Below are 13079 nucleotides of genomic sequence, written 5' to 3'. Positions count from 1 at the left end.
AAATCTGGCCTCAGACACTTCCCAGCTGTGTGACCCTGGGCAAGTCACTTGACCCCCATTGCCCACCCTTACCACTCTTCTGCCTTGGAGCCAATACACAAAAGTTAAAGGTTTAAAAAAAATAAAAAAATAAAAAAGGTAAAAAAAAAAATAGTTGATACTAGGACAGAAGGTATGAGTTTAAAAAAAAAGTGGCCATAGAGGGATTTTGTCCAATAACCTAGTCAGACTGGTGCAAATATAAGTGAAACAGGAATAATATGCTTGTCTCCCCCCCTCCCCATTTCTGTAACATGGGGGGGGGGGGCGGCTAGTTTGCTGTGCTAGTTAAAAACATTGTTGATCCTCTTATGACAAAGAATGCTCTCCACCTCCAGAGAAAGAACTGTTGGAATCAGAATGCAGATTTGAAAGGATATGATTTTTCAATTGTTTACTCACATTTATGTTTCGAGGTTTTGGTTTTATAAGATTACTCACTTGCAAAAATGAACAATGAGGAAATATGCTTTGCATGATAATACATATATAAGCCAGATCAAATCACCTGATGGCACTGGAAGAGGGAAGGGAAGGGAGGGAGGGAGTTAAGTTCAATCATATACCTTAGGAAAACTTGTGTTGAAATTTATTACATGTAATTGGTAAAAAAATTTTTTTAATTTAATTTTTTTTTCAAATTTTGATCTTCAGACCTCTCTACCTGCTACTGAGTTTTTTTCTGTAGTAATTCTCTACACATATTCTAAAGCAATCAAGGGGCATGTTCTCATAAATTTATTCACAAATTAGTAGAAATATAAACTTTCATTAATTAATCAAGCAGCTCTGAGCACCCATTCCAGTTTATAAATAAGCCTCTTTTTCTATGCTTTTTTCTCCTCATTTCACCCATCTCCCCAACAAATTCTCTATTTTTGTAGGCTTAGATCAGTGGTTCCCAAATTTTTTTGGCCTACCGCCCCCTTTCCAGAAAAAATTACTTAGCTCCCTGGAAATTAATTTTTTTAATTTTAATAGCAATTAATAGGAAAGATAAATGCATCTGTGGCCATCACCATCTCCCTGCATCACTGCAGCACCCACCAGGGGGCGGTAGCACCCATTTTGGGAATCACTGGCTTAGATAAACATTAATATTGCTGGCTCTACAATTGCTTAACAGCGCACCAAGCTATAAAATGACATTTATTAATTTTTTAAATTAATTTTTTAATTTTTTTATTCATTAATTAAGAAAAATTTCCCATGGTTACATGATTCATGTTCTTTCTCTCCCCTACTCCCACCCCCCTTCCATAGTCGAAGCACAATTCCACTGGGTTTTACATATGTCATAAAATGAAATTTATATTCCAATAACATATAAGCTATGAAGACAGTTAACTCTCAACTATCTCTTTCTAAGATTTTGTTTTCTTTTTCTTATAACAATATCCATTTCTCTGTAGGAGGAACTTTTGAAGCTGGAGTTATCTAAGGAAGCTCTGGGACTCCATTAAATATTCATTTTCTCCTCTGCCTCCTCTTTCACAGAACAAAGTAGTTGGGTTCCTCAAAGAGAGAATATTTCTTATAGACTTTGACGAAGAATATAACTTTGGGGCAGCAGGCCATAGAAGTTTATAGGCCTCTGGCAGAACTGTGACAAAACTCTGATTACGTGACCCCTGACAGCAAAAAAAAAGGCAGAGTTTAAGTGCCCCTAAATCTCAGTGACCATGAGGTATCCCTCTCTCTGGTCAGATAATCAACAACAAACATATAAGTGCCTTCTGTGATGCCCCAGATACTGTGCTAAGCCCTGGAAATACAAAGAAAGACAAAACGAAGCAGAGATAAAGTGTTCTCTCTTCTTGAATCAATATGGGGGAGATAAAGCTTCCAAGACGGACCGAGTCAGAGATCCTATGTGATAAATTATGTTCACTGTCTCCCTCAAGCTTCTCCCTGGATCTGAGTCCACTGGAAAGAAGACCAGTCACTGACCGACATGTTCAGGATGCTGGCATTTGCCCATGGGGCCTTGTTCTCTCCCAGGACCCCTGTTTCAGTGAGGATGAGCAGCACCATTGTAGACAAGAAAGGCATTCTGGCTGACAAAGTGGCTCTGATCACAGGGTCCACTCAAGGGTGAGTGAAGACCAGTTCCTAATTAAAAAATGCAAAAGGGATGCAGGGTTTCCTCTCAGGAATATAACTCTGATTTATCCCTCAGTGTAAGGTCAGCTCCTTTGAGTCCAAAAGAGGCTGGGGATTAGGCTTTTCTCCTAAAAAGGAGGACATCAGGGACAGGAGGTTAAGGACAGAGAGATTAGGGAATGAGACCAGCAAGAGAGTTTCCTTAAATAAAATGTCTCCTTTGTTTTAATTTGAAATTTTTTATTTAATAAATTAATTTAGAATATTTTCCCATGGTTCCATGATTCATGTTCTTTCCTTCCCCTTCTTCCACCCCCCTCCCATAGCCACTGAGCGATTCCACAGGGTTTTACACGTGTCATTGATCAAGAAAATTGTGTCCTTTTCTTTGATAGCATCGGCTTTGCTATCGCCCAACGGTTGGCCAAGGATGGCGCCCATGTGGTGGTGAGCAGTCGCAAGCAGCAGAATGTTGATCGAGCTGTGGCCCTCCTGAAGGAAGAGGGACTGAGTGCAAAAGGCATGGTGTGCCATGCAGGGAAGGCAGAGGATCGTGATAAACTAGTGACGATGGTGAGTGACCAAAGATGATGGTAGATAGTGTAGAGAAAAAACATACAGTCTAAAAACTTCTAAAACGGAGTCCTCCCCCATGGGCTCATGTGGTCTTCCCTCAACGGATCCTGGGCCAATGAGAGCAGATCCTTCGAGGAGAAATGATTTTGGTGACTCAGGCTTTAGGGAAGTTCAGAGTTAGGAATACTAGGCACTTAATAAATGCTTACAGATTTGACTTGGTCATTCAATTACACGATATCTGGAATATGGCATTCTGATTGGCAGAGACAAGACAAGGAATTGGCTCACTTCTAGGGAGGGTTTGGGAATTAAGGTTCCCCTGTACCTTTAGGGTTTTTCATTTTTCCCTATCTATTCATCTATCCATTAATTGGTTATCCACTAATTAATCTATCCATTAGCCAGTTTATTCCTTCAGTGTATAGGGGAGAGAGTCAAGTGTTGTAATGTCTTAAACACGGCAAAAAATAAACCCCAAAAACCACATAACATTTTATTTTTTAAATTGCTGGAAGATATGCATAATAAAGGTAGAAACTGGTAGCCCTAGAGAGTAGGCAATGATATTACCTTTTTCACTTATCTTTTAATCTTGTTTGGCTTCATTTGAATGCCAATCTGGAGAGGCTCATGGGAGCAAAATGAACTTTGTAGTCTCAGTTTCCACATAACTACTATGGGGTTTCCTTAGCGGACCTCCCCTCATCATCCCCAAATAGGTTTGAGGAGCACAAAATCCCTAAAAGGCATTAGAAGGAAAACACATGGAATTTCTAACTCTATCAGATAATTATTTAGACTGGATTTTATATCATCGCTGGATATAAGTAGAGAAAAGAACAGACTTGACTTTTGCCTGGAGGCATTCTAGATGGACTATGAGAGTTCCTGTGGCCAAAAGATTTATCATCCTGTAGTCAAGCAGGTGATGAACCCATTTGACCTGGCCCTTGGACAACAGACATATAGTCCTATGTGGGATTATAAGCCATTTCTACTTAGTAAAGGGGCAGCTTTATGACTTAATGGATAGAGTGGTGGGCCTGGAGTCAGGAAGACCTGAGTTCAAATTTGGCCTCAGATATTTACTCAGATATCCTTGTGTGATCCCACTTCTAATTCTGTGATAAGGACCACAAGAAGATATCATCAAGAATGTATAATGAACTTAGGACCTCCCATCTCCAGGTCTGGTGCTCTATCCATGGTGCTCTATCCACTGCCCATATGGCATAATTTCTTATTCCCTTACTTTCATATGCCATAATTTTTCCATCCATTCCCCAGTTGATAAGCACCCTCCTAGGTTCCTGCATCTCAACAGTCATACATCTAAGCCTTGGATTTGGGCAGAAAAGGGAGCAGACAGATATCTAAGAGAGATCAGAGATCCTGAAAGATGAACGCAGAGAGAGACCAGGGAGTGATGTTGAGAGAGGGGAAGCCTGCCTCCCCAAACAACCTACCTCCAAGGAACCATTCATGCCCAAAGATGGCAGGAGTAAAACATGGAGAATAACTGAGCCAAACCTCTTAGAGAAAAGAGGGATATTTCCTGGATAATGCCGAGCTCCTGGACTGGGAGAAGAGGAATAATTCCTCTCAAGTTGCTGAACCAAGACTCATTAAAAGAAGAGGAGCAACCACACGGCCCAAGGCTGATGACAGCACCATGATATGGAAAGGCGAGCCTGAATTTGGCTTCCATCTTGAGTTATATGGATTGTGCAGTCTAGATGAAAAGAGTGATTCGTGATTCTCAAATAGCTCCAAGTGTAACAATCCGAAGGGAATCCAAACCTGAGGGTAACGCTGTAAGTCTAGAAGACTAGAAAGGTTTCTAGGGAAAATCTGAGGGGCCCTTCTCTCTATTGGGCATAGGTATGCCCCCTTCAAGGGAAGGATCCACCACAAGGTGGCACTATGAGCCTAGAAAATTGTAAAAGTCCTTGAGTGGAAGGTGAAATTTCATTTGAGAAAGAACTATTGTGTTGACTGTGAATAGGATCCTATCAGTCCGTGTTTTTTTTCACCACTTCTATGGGAGGAAATGAAGGTTGTCCTGCATCCAACATACATTATTAGTCCTTTTACGCACATGTGCAGGAAATAAGAAACGTGTTATATTTTGAGATTCCCATGGGAAACCCTGGCCAGGGGCATAAAGAAAAGAATAATTAGTGACTGAACCCCATTTACTGAAGTCCAAAATTGGGGTTCTGAGACAAAGATGACAATTTAAATTATATTGTAATAATAATGATGATGCTGACAATACATAATGCATTTGCTTTACCTTTTAAAATTTACAAAAGTTTATTCCTCACAACAACACTGTGAGGAATGGTTCTAAGACAGCATTTAGGGTCAGGTAGGTGGCTTAGTAGAGAGAGCTAAGCCTGGAGACAAGAGGTCCCAGGTTCAAATCTGGCCTCAGACACTTCCTAGGTGGATGACCCTGGGCAAGTCTCTTAAGCCCCATTGCCTAGCCCTTACCTCTCTTCTACCTTGGAACCAATACTTAGTACTGATTCTAAGATGGAAGGGAAGGGTTTAAAAAATAAAAGCGTATTTAGGATTGTCACTGGCAAAGAGAAGACCACCTCATCCTCTAAGACTGGAGCAAAGAGGAGAGAATGGAGATGTTGGGTTCAAGTAGGGAACTGAAGTGGAAAGTGAAGTATGAGGCCAAGTTCCCAGATGAGAAGGAAGGAGAAGGAAATGTCAGAGGTGGTTGGAGGAGAGAAGAGGTTTGAAGCAGTTATTCTAAGAGTGTGATAGGGAGGCAATCAGAGAAGAGTAAAAAGGTTGACCTTGAAGCAATGAATCACAAATGAGACAGTCAGGTGTTTTGACAACTTAAAGCTATATAAACGTTTATTATTATTATTCTAGTAAGAACTCCTAGTTTGACAGGAGACAATTAAGTCCACTCCAGAATCCAACAAGGAAAGGCAACATCATCTAGTAATTAGGGAACTGGACTTTGAGTCAGGAAGACCTGTTTGTAAATCCCAACTGTTACTTTCTATCTGTGTGATCATTGGCAAGTCATTTAACCTCTATTGCTTATTTATCCATTAACCATATCTATCAGTTTCCACATCTACAAAACCAGGGGGTTCACTTTGGGGGCCTCTAAGGCTCACTCCCAGCTCTTCATCTATGTGCCTAGAAGGATCCCTGCATAGTGAGTCTGCAGGTCAGACCACCCCCTCTTAATCGAGCAGGGGAGAGACATAGAGATAGACAGAGTCAGAGAAACACAAACAGACACAGAGAAAGAGAGGCTATGGATTAGCTCCCCATCCTTTCTGACTCCATCTTTCCCATGTCACTTTCTCCCCTTTAGGTGGCAGACCAATATGGCGGTGTCGACTTCCTGATATGTGCTGCTGCAGTAAACCCCATTGTAGGGAGCACTCTGGGAGCCAGTGAGCAGGTGTGGGACAAGGTGAGGCCTTAGGAGCTGGATTCAGGGTCAGATCCCATGATCCGTGGGTCATGCACTCTCTGCTATAGCTGAATACATACACAACTTTAATCCGGGATCCCAACCTACAACTCTCTTAATGCCAAGAAAGCAGATGCCACTCTCTTAGGCTTTATCTTCTTCTCCATTCACAAACATTATTCAGGCACAATGCTGGAGCCAAGAACCTTTGTCACCAAGATCTTGGAGTAGAATCTCCCTGCAATAGTCTTGGCTCAGGTCATAGATCGCATGGAACATGTTCTGTCTCTTGGAATGCCCTTTTCATCTGCCTGGCACAGGAATCAACCTTTTAGGACGAGACAAGGGAATCTCAGCCTGCCCAAGGAATAGCTGCCTTCACAGAAACAGGAAGGATATTCTTCTGTCCCCGCTGTCACAGCATCAGTCGTGAACCTCAGAGGGCATGTCCTGATTCCCACTACCTTTTGTGGCCTTGAACCTGAATGGTGCCATCCATTCTAAAGGGGTGCCAGGGCCTCAGCCCATTACTGTGAGCTACAGTTCTGTCACTGACACAGAGTGACTTTACTCACTTTCCCTCTGAGTGAATGAGTGCCCTCTTCAAGGGGTCATCACATAGGCTACACTCATCTATTCAAAACCACTTCTATTGAAAAATTATTCTATTCTTCCCTCTGGGTCTCCTCCATTTAAGCAGACCTACATACAGTTCAATCATCTCAGTGGTGTCTGAATCTTTGTGATGCCATTTGAATTTTCTTGGCAAATATACTAGAGTGGCTTGATATTTCCTTCTCTAGTTCATTTTACAAATGAAGAAATGAGGCAAATGGGGTTAAGTGACTTGTCCAGGGTCACACAGCTAGTAAGTGTCTGAGTCTAGATTTGAACTCAGGAAGATCAATTTTCTTAATTACACACCTGTACTCTATCCATTGTGTCACTCGGTTGCTCCTATATAAACTAGTTCTTCTATGTTCCCTCTATTCTGATTTCCTCTTACCTTGTTCTTCTAGAAGAGACTAGCTTGGATGGGGAGAGATGATTGTGGAAAAAACAACTACAAGAGATTTTCCTAAATTGCATATTCATAGTGTTTCATTGCCATCTGAGCAGGGCATCTCCATATATCCCTGTATTCCTTCTTGGGGACCTCATACAGAAAAAAAAGCTATCCATTTTCTAGCCACTTCCTACAGGAAAACTTCTAGAATTCATAGTGACCATTGAAAGCAGGAAATCAGAAATAACTATATTGTATCTTCTTCTTGTTCTGAATGCAGATTTTGGATGTGAATGTGAAATCTCCAGCCCTGCTGCTGGCCCAGCTGTTGCCTTATATGGAGAAAAGGGGGTATGGAATGGAGGAAGGAGAATAAGTGGATTACTGGGCCCAGGAGTTGGGTCAAGAACAGCAATAAATCTACAACATAAGCAATTAGATGAACTCTCTTTACTATGTCTAGGGATAGATAACCTAAAGCTTCCTCTCTCATTCCCTCTTCCTCTAAACCAGTGGTTCCCAAACTTTTTTGGCCTACCACCCCCTTTCCAGAAAAAATATTACTTAGCCCCCTGGAAATTAATTTTAAAAAATTTTAATAGCAATTAATAGGAAAGATAAATGCACCTGTGGCCATCACCGTCTCCCTGGATCGCTGCAGCACCACCAGGTGGTGGTAGCACCCACTTTGGGATTCACTGCTCTAAACCCTAAAGCAGGATTCCCCTAAGAGAAGCCCATTCCATTTTTCTGAAATGTCCAGAGATAGAATGGACGCCCTTGAAGTGTAGTCAGTTTATCAGTAAAGTTCTTCAACCAGAAGCTGAATGACTACTTGTCAGGGAATTTGTAGACAAGATTCAAGATTCAAAGTGGTTGAACTACATCATTTCTGATATCTAATATGACTCTTTCATTCTATAATTTTATAACCTCACCTAGCTGTCTTTCACGGGGGCCCGTGGGATACTCTTCATCTTCATGATCAGAAACTCTCCAAGATTTTACTACCCTTGAGACTCACCTTCTATCCAGAAGGACTGAGAAGATGCCATCAAATCCCCTCCTCTTCTCAGAAAGCTTAGTCCCTCCTCCCACTTAGCTTCTATATCAGAGGAAAAGCTAATCCCTTGAAAATCTCTGTCTCCCCTCTATAGCTATTGGGTTTGTTCATTCCTTTATAGGAGTTCCTCTGTGGTCCTGGTATCATCAGCTACGGGCTATGTTCCAGTTCCAGTAAGTGCTGACTTCTTTGGACTTGGTTGGATAAAGGGAACCCTAAAAGAGCCACAGGAAGTAAATGAGAAGTTATAAATCCTGTATTCCAGTAATACCTCTCTTATGTCTATCTGTTGCCTTGTATTCTTGAAAGTATATTTTCCTCAATTATGTGATTCAGATTTATCACACTCCCTTGGAATCTAGGACGGGTCTTGTCATCATTTGGCAAATGTGGAAATTCAAAATCAAAAATCTTTCCCCAACCTGTGATAGAGTTAAGACACAGAGAGTAGCTGTAAAGATTCCCTTTTCTCCAGGCGCAGGAACCTTTTCCTGCTTTATTTCCTTTTGCAGAAATTGGGTCCCTACAACATCAGTAAAACTGCCTTGCTGGGCCTCACCAAGACACTGGCTGTGGAGTTGGCCCCAAAGGGCATCCGGGTGAACTGCTTGGTTCCAGGACTCATCAAGACTGACTTTAGCCACACAGTAAGACTCTAGATTCCTCCTCTAACTCTCTCAAGATTCCCACTGAGGATTCAATCCCTCATCAGGTCAAGTCCAGACCAAGTCCTTTGAGGCACATTCAGGAGTGGGAGGCTTAGTTTTAGACTCATTATTCCCTTCTAGTCTTTATACTCTGAGCTTGGGTCATCTCCTTTCTCTATAGTAGGGTTTACTCTTTTTTGGGGGAAAATATAACATGGTGGCCTCCATTTCATTTCCCTAGTTGGGAAAAAGTTTCATCCTTTCACAGGCATATACACCATAAATATTCCCTTTTTAGGTCTCTCATGTTCCTTCTGTCTAAACACAATGAACTTTCTGATATTTTGCTTTTGTTCAGCTCCAAGAAGATGAAGCCTTCGTAAATAGCCTTAAAAATCTATGTGGAATGCAGAGGTAAATAGTTTTGGAGCTATATCTACAATACCTTCTATAGAACTGGGAGAAAGAAAATTCTTGTTGTTATCTAGTGCATAGTGCTGGATTTGGGGCTTTGCATTGGAGGTAAGAGTGTCCCCTGAAGAGCTCACCATCTATCCCTGCATGGAATAACCCCTTAAGTTCCTATGATCTGTAGGAACCATAAAGATGGAGGTCGATCTGGGTCCTTTCCTTAAACTATAGACACAGAGGCAAGAATTAATCAAAGCCTGGTTTTCCGATCTCTGTCGTATTCTTCCTCAATTCAGGATTGGACAACCAGAAGACTGTGCGGGGATTGTGTCTTTCCTGTGTTCTCCAGATGCCAGCTACATCACCGGAGAGAACATTGTCGTGGCTGGCTTCTCCCCCAAATTATAAAGCAGCCAGTCAAGAAACATGAAACTTTAGCTTTACTTGTTAAATAGTACATTTGATCCTGAGAACTGGAAAGAAGTTGGGTAAGGGCAGAAGAGGGAAAGGGGGGACTCAGGAGGGCTTCATGAATACCCAAAGACTAGAAAAGGGAAGGGAAAGAAGTAATCATTTATGTAGGGCCTACTACATGCCAGGCACTATGCTTTTATAATTTCAAAGACCAAACTTAGGTGGAGCCAATAGAGACCTGCTCAGAGAGCCTGTAAGAGAAGAATCATTTTCTACAGTTGTTTTCCTGGTAATCACTAACTTATACATCTAAATATATGTATGTATGTGTGTATGTATATTGCAAATGTATAAACATAATTTTTTCACTAATTTAAACAAAAAAATACTTTAAACCCTGGGCTCAAGGGGAAGATGCATGATATCAGTGTATCTTGTCTGTTTCTTCATAAAATACATAAACGATTGTTTCTTGGTATTCTTAAACTCATTTCAATCCCTTAATCTGTTCCCTAGGATATATAGTTTTGTATAGACTGGGATTACTCCGTTAATTGGAGTTCCCGGGGAAGCGGGTTATGGTTAAAGTGTGATAGGGGTTAGTATTCATTAAGGGACTTAAGGAAAGAATATAATACATTTGAAAGTGGCAAGGTATCACTGTCTCTTTATTTGTTGGAAGATTTTATTATTTAAATTAAACTTCTCTGGAAATTATTAGGTGTGTTGTTTTGAAAAGGAGCCACCAGTGTATGTTGCAAAACCCTAACTCTGAATCATTGTTGTTCAGGTCCTTATAAATAAGTTGGGAAAAGACTCTCTGATTCATATTGTTTCCTACATTTAATAATAAAATGCTTCTCTAAATGAGTGGTGAGTGTTAGATAAATCAGTATCCAAGTTAGGAAAGGAAAAAGACATTCCACACACAAAGCTTATGTGTCCAAACGAAATTTTTTGAAGGATAGTGTTTATAGATGACTAAATCTTTAAGAGAACTAGAGACAAGATACAGAAAAATTTCAAGTCTATATCTTAAAGTGGACTTCCTCAGCCATTTGTTTATCTAGATTATCTAGGTTGGGAATTAAGGACCCTTCCTCAATTTCTAGGTTCCATGGGGATTCTAGAGAAGCAATTAGAAGGAAGGTGTTATCTGTTACCTTTCTCTCGGAGCTATGATTTGGCACCAGAAAAATGTCTGGCACATAGTAAATATTTAGTAAATTCTTGTTGATTGCTCTTTGAACAGTGTAATTGGTTAAATGGGGTTACAGGGTACAGAAATGGAATGTTTATTTTCTGTCTGCTGCTTAAGTTTTGATAACAAGGATTGTAAGATCAGGATCACAGGATTAATTACATATATAAATGGGCAGAGGCCTCAAATGACATCTAGTCCAACATAATCCCCAATCGAAATTTAAGCTTTGCTGCAAGAACTTCAAGAAGGAGGAGCTCACTCCAATTAGAAGCAGGTCATCCCACTTTTGGAAACCTCAGATTCTGAGTAAGTTTTGTCTTTTTAAAAATGCTTATATTCTGTCTTAGAATCGATCGGTTCCAAAACAGAACAGTAAAGGCTAGGCAACTGGGGTTAAGTGACTTGCCCAGGGTCATATGGCTAGTGTCTAAGGCCAGATTTGAACTCAAGAAGATGAGTCTTCCTAACTCCAGGCCTGCACTCTATCTAATGTTTTACCTAGCTGCCTGGCAGTCAAGAAGACTTGAGTCTTCTCAATCTGCCTCAGTTTCCTCAACTATAAAGTGGAGATGATAATAGCACCTATTTCCCAGGGTTGTTATGAGGATCAAATAAAATATTTGTAAAGCATTTTGCAAAATTCTTAAAGCACTATATAAATGCTAGCTGTTATTCTCTGTTATGTAAATCCAAGCACCATCCTTTTAGAGAGCAAAGCAGAAACGGGGAAGATCCCATTTCTTTGTAAACAAGTTTCATGAGAACACTGCCCTTTCATCTCCTACTGCTTCGTGTTCCCTCCCTATCTTTCTCCATGTTGACCGATCCATACTCCTTTCCCACCCCCTTATTTAGGCCACCAGACATGAACTCTTTCCCAACTCCTATCTAGACCTTTGGATTGGATTAATGGGTGAACTTTGTTTTAGCACAACAAGGCATTCTATTAACCTCTTGGATCACCACCTGGATGATCTCTGTTTTATTCAAGATGGTTCTCTCTAGATGACCTTATATAATGAACTTCGACAGGTAGGAGCTCTCTTGTCCTGTGTGGAGGAGGCTGGCTTGAGATGGTTAGGATGGGGTTAGAGCTGAGCCCTGAAGATAGGCAGGGATGCTGAGAGGTAATATGAGGAAGGAATGTGTTCCAAACATGGAGGTTCACTGATGTAGAGACACAATGATGGGAGATGGAAATTCAAATAAGAAGGATGATGATCCACCCATCATTCATACCATTACCACCACCTCTGCCAACTGCTAACTGCCCCTGACGTTTCTATAGCCCTTGAAGTTTCCCAAAACACTTTCCATTTAATTATCTCACTTAGAGCCTCCCAAGTGCTCTTAGAGGTGCTTCAGGAGTTGTTCCCATTTTACAGAAGAGCAAACAGAATCATAGAGAGGGCAAGTGACTTGCTGATGAGAGGTCAATCAATAATCCTCAAAGGCAGAAAAGACAATGGACTTGATGCTGAGGGCTGCTGAGGGAGAGGAGCCATCTGTCATGAACAGTAGAGAGTTTTGCTATTTTCCTGGCATGTGTTTTCAAAACATTATTGAAGAAACTCCCGGGACTTAAAGACCTGAAATCCCAATGATTTGTAGTGATTAATCATGTGGACAAATCAGAAAAGAGGAACTTGGTTCGTCCATCTCCCATTTGAGAATAATGACCAGACATATGAAGGGAAGAAGAAGACTCAAGTGTGAGAGCATAGAATAATAATAAGTAGAAGAACAAGATGCCCCTCCATCTATGAATATAGGAAAAGTAGAGGAGCCTCAGACTCTGAGATGGCAGAGGTTGTGGGATTTCCACTGTGGTAGCTCTTACTGCTGCATTTTGGGGAGTAGAGAGCATTCTGATAGCATTCAAACCTCTAGTGGGAGGGCTTACCCATCCCTTTTCCAGGGTTTCTCGTCCGTCTTTTGTTTCTACCTTTATCCCAACTCTCACCTGTGGCTCCAAAAAAACATGTACGACACCTGGTAAAACCATCTCAGCTGATGAGCAAAACTGAGTTGAGGGTAAATGACAGATTTGAAATGCATAGGCCAGTTAAGGAGATGTCTACTCCAAGCATGTGGAGATGTCTGCCAGTGGAATGAAGCCAAGCCCATCCCAAAGCATCACTAGTCTTCGACATTTTGTT

General features: G+C 41.1%; 1 protein-coding gene across 1 annotated transcript; it reads left to right on the top strand.

Moving 5' to 3' along the window:
* Nucleotides 1-1950: 1950 nt before the first annotated feature.
* On the top strand, nt 1951-9710 carry LOC123236014 (dehydrogenase/reductase SDR family member 2, mitochondrial-like). Its single transcript, XM_044662261.1, has 8 exons — nt 1951-2133; nt 2538-2715; nt 6074-6175; nt 7462-7532; nt 8366-8417; nt 8757-8891; nt 9250-9305; nt 9599-9710. Exons 1-8 carry the CDS (start codon nt 1994-1996, stop codon nt 9708-9710), a joined length of 846 nt encoding a protein of 281 aa, XP_044518196.1. The 5' UTR covers nt 1951-1993.
* Nucleotides 9711-13079: the final 3369 nt, after the last annotated feature.

Source organism: Gracilinanus agilis, chromosome 2 (assembly GCF_016433145.1).
Source record: "Gracilinanus agilis isolate LMUSP501 chromosome 2, AgileGrace, whole genome shotgun sequence".
In the NCBI taxonomy this organism is placed as follows: domain Eukaryota; kingdom Metazoa; phylum Chordata; class Mammalia; order Didelphimorphia; family Didelphidae; genus Gracilinanus; species Gracilinanus agilis.
Note: the sequence above shows the minus strand (reverse complement) of the source record. Positions and strands in the feature narration are given on the sequence as shown.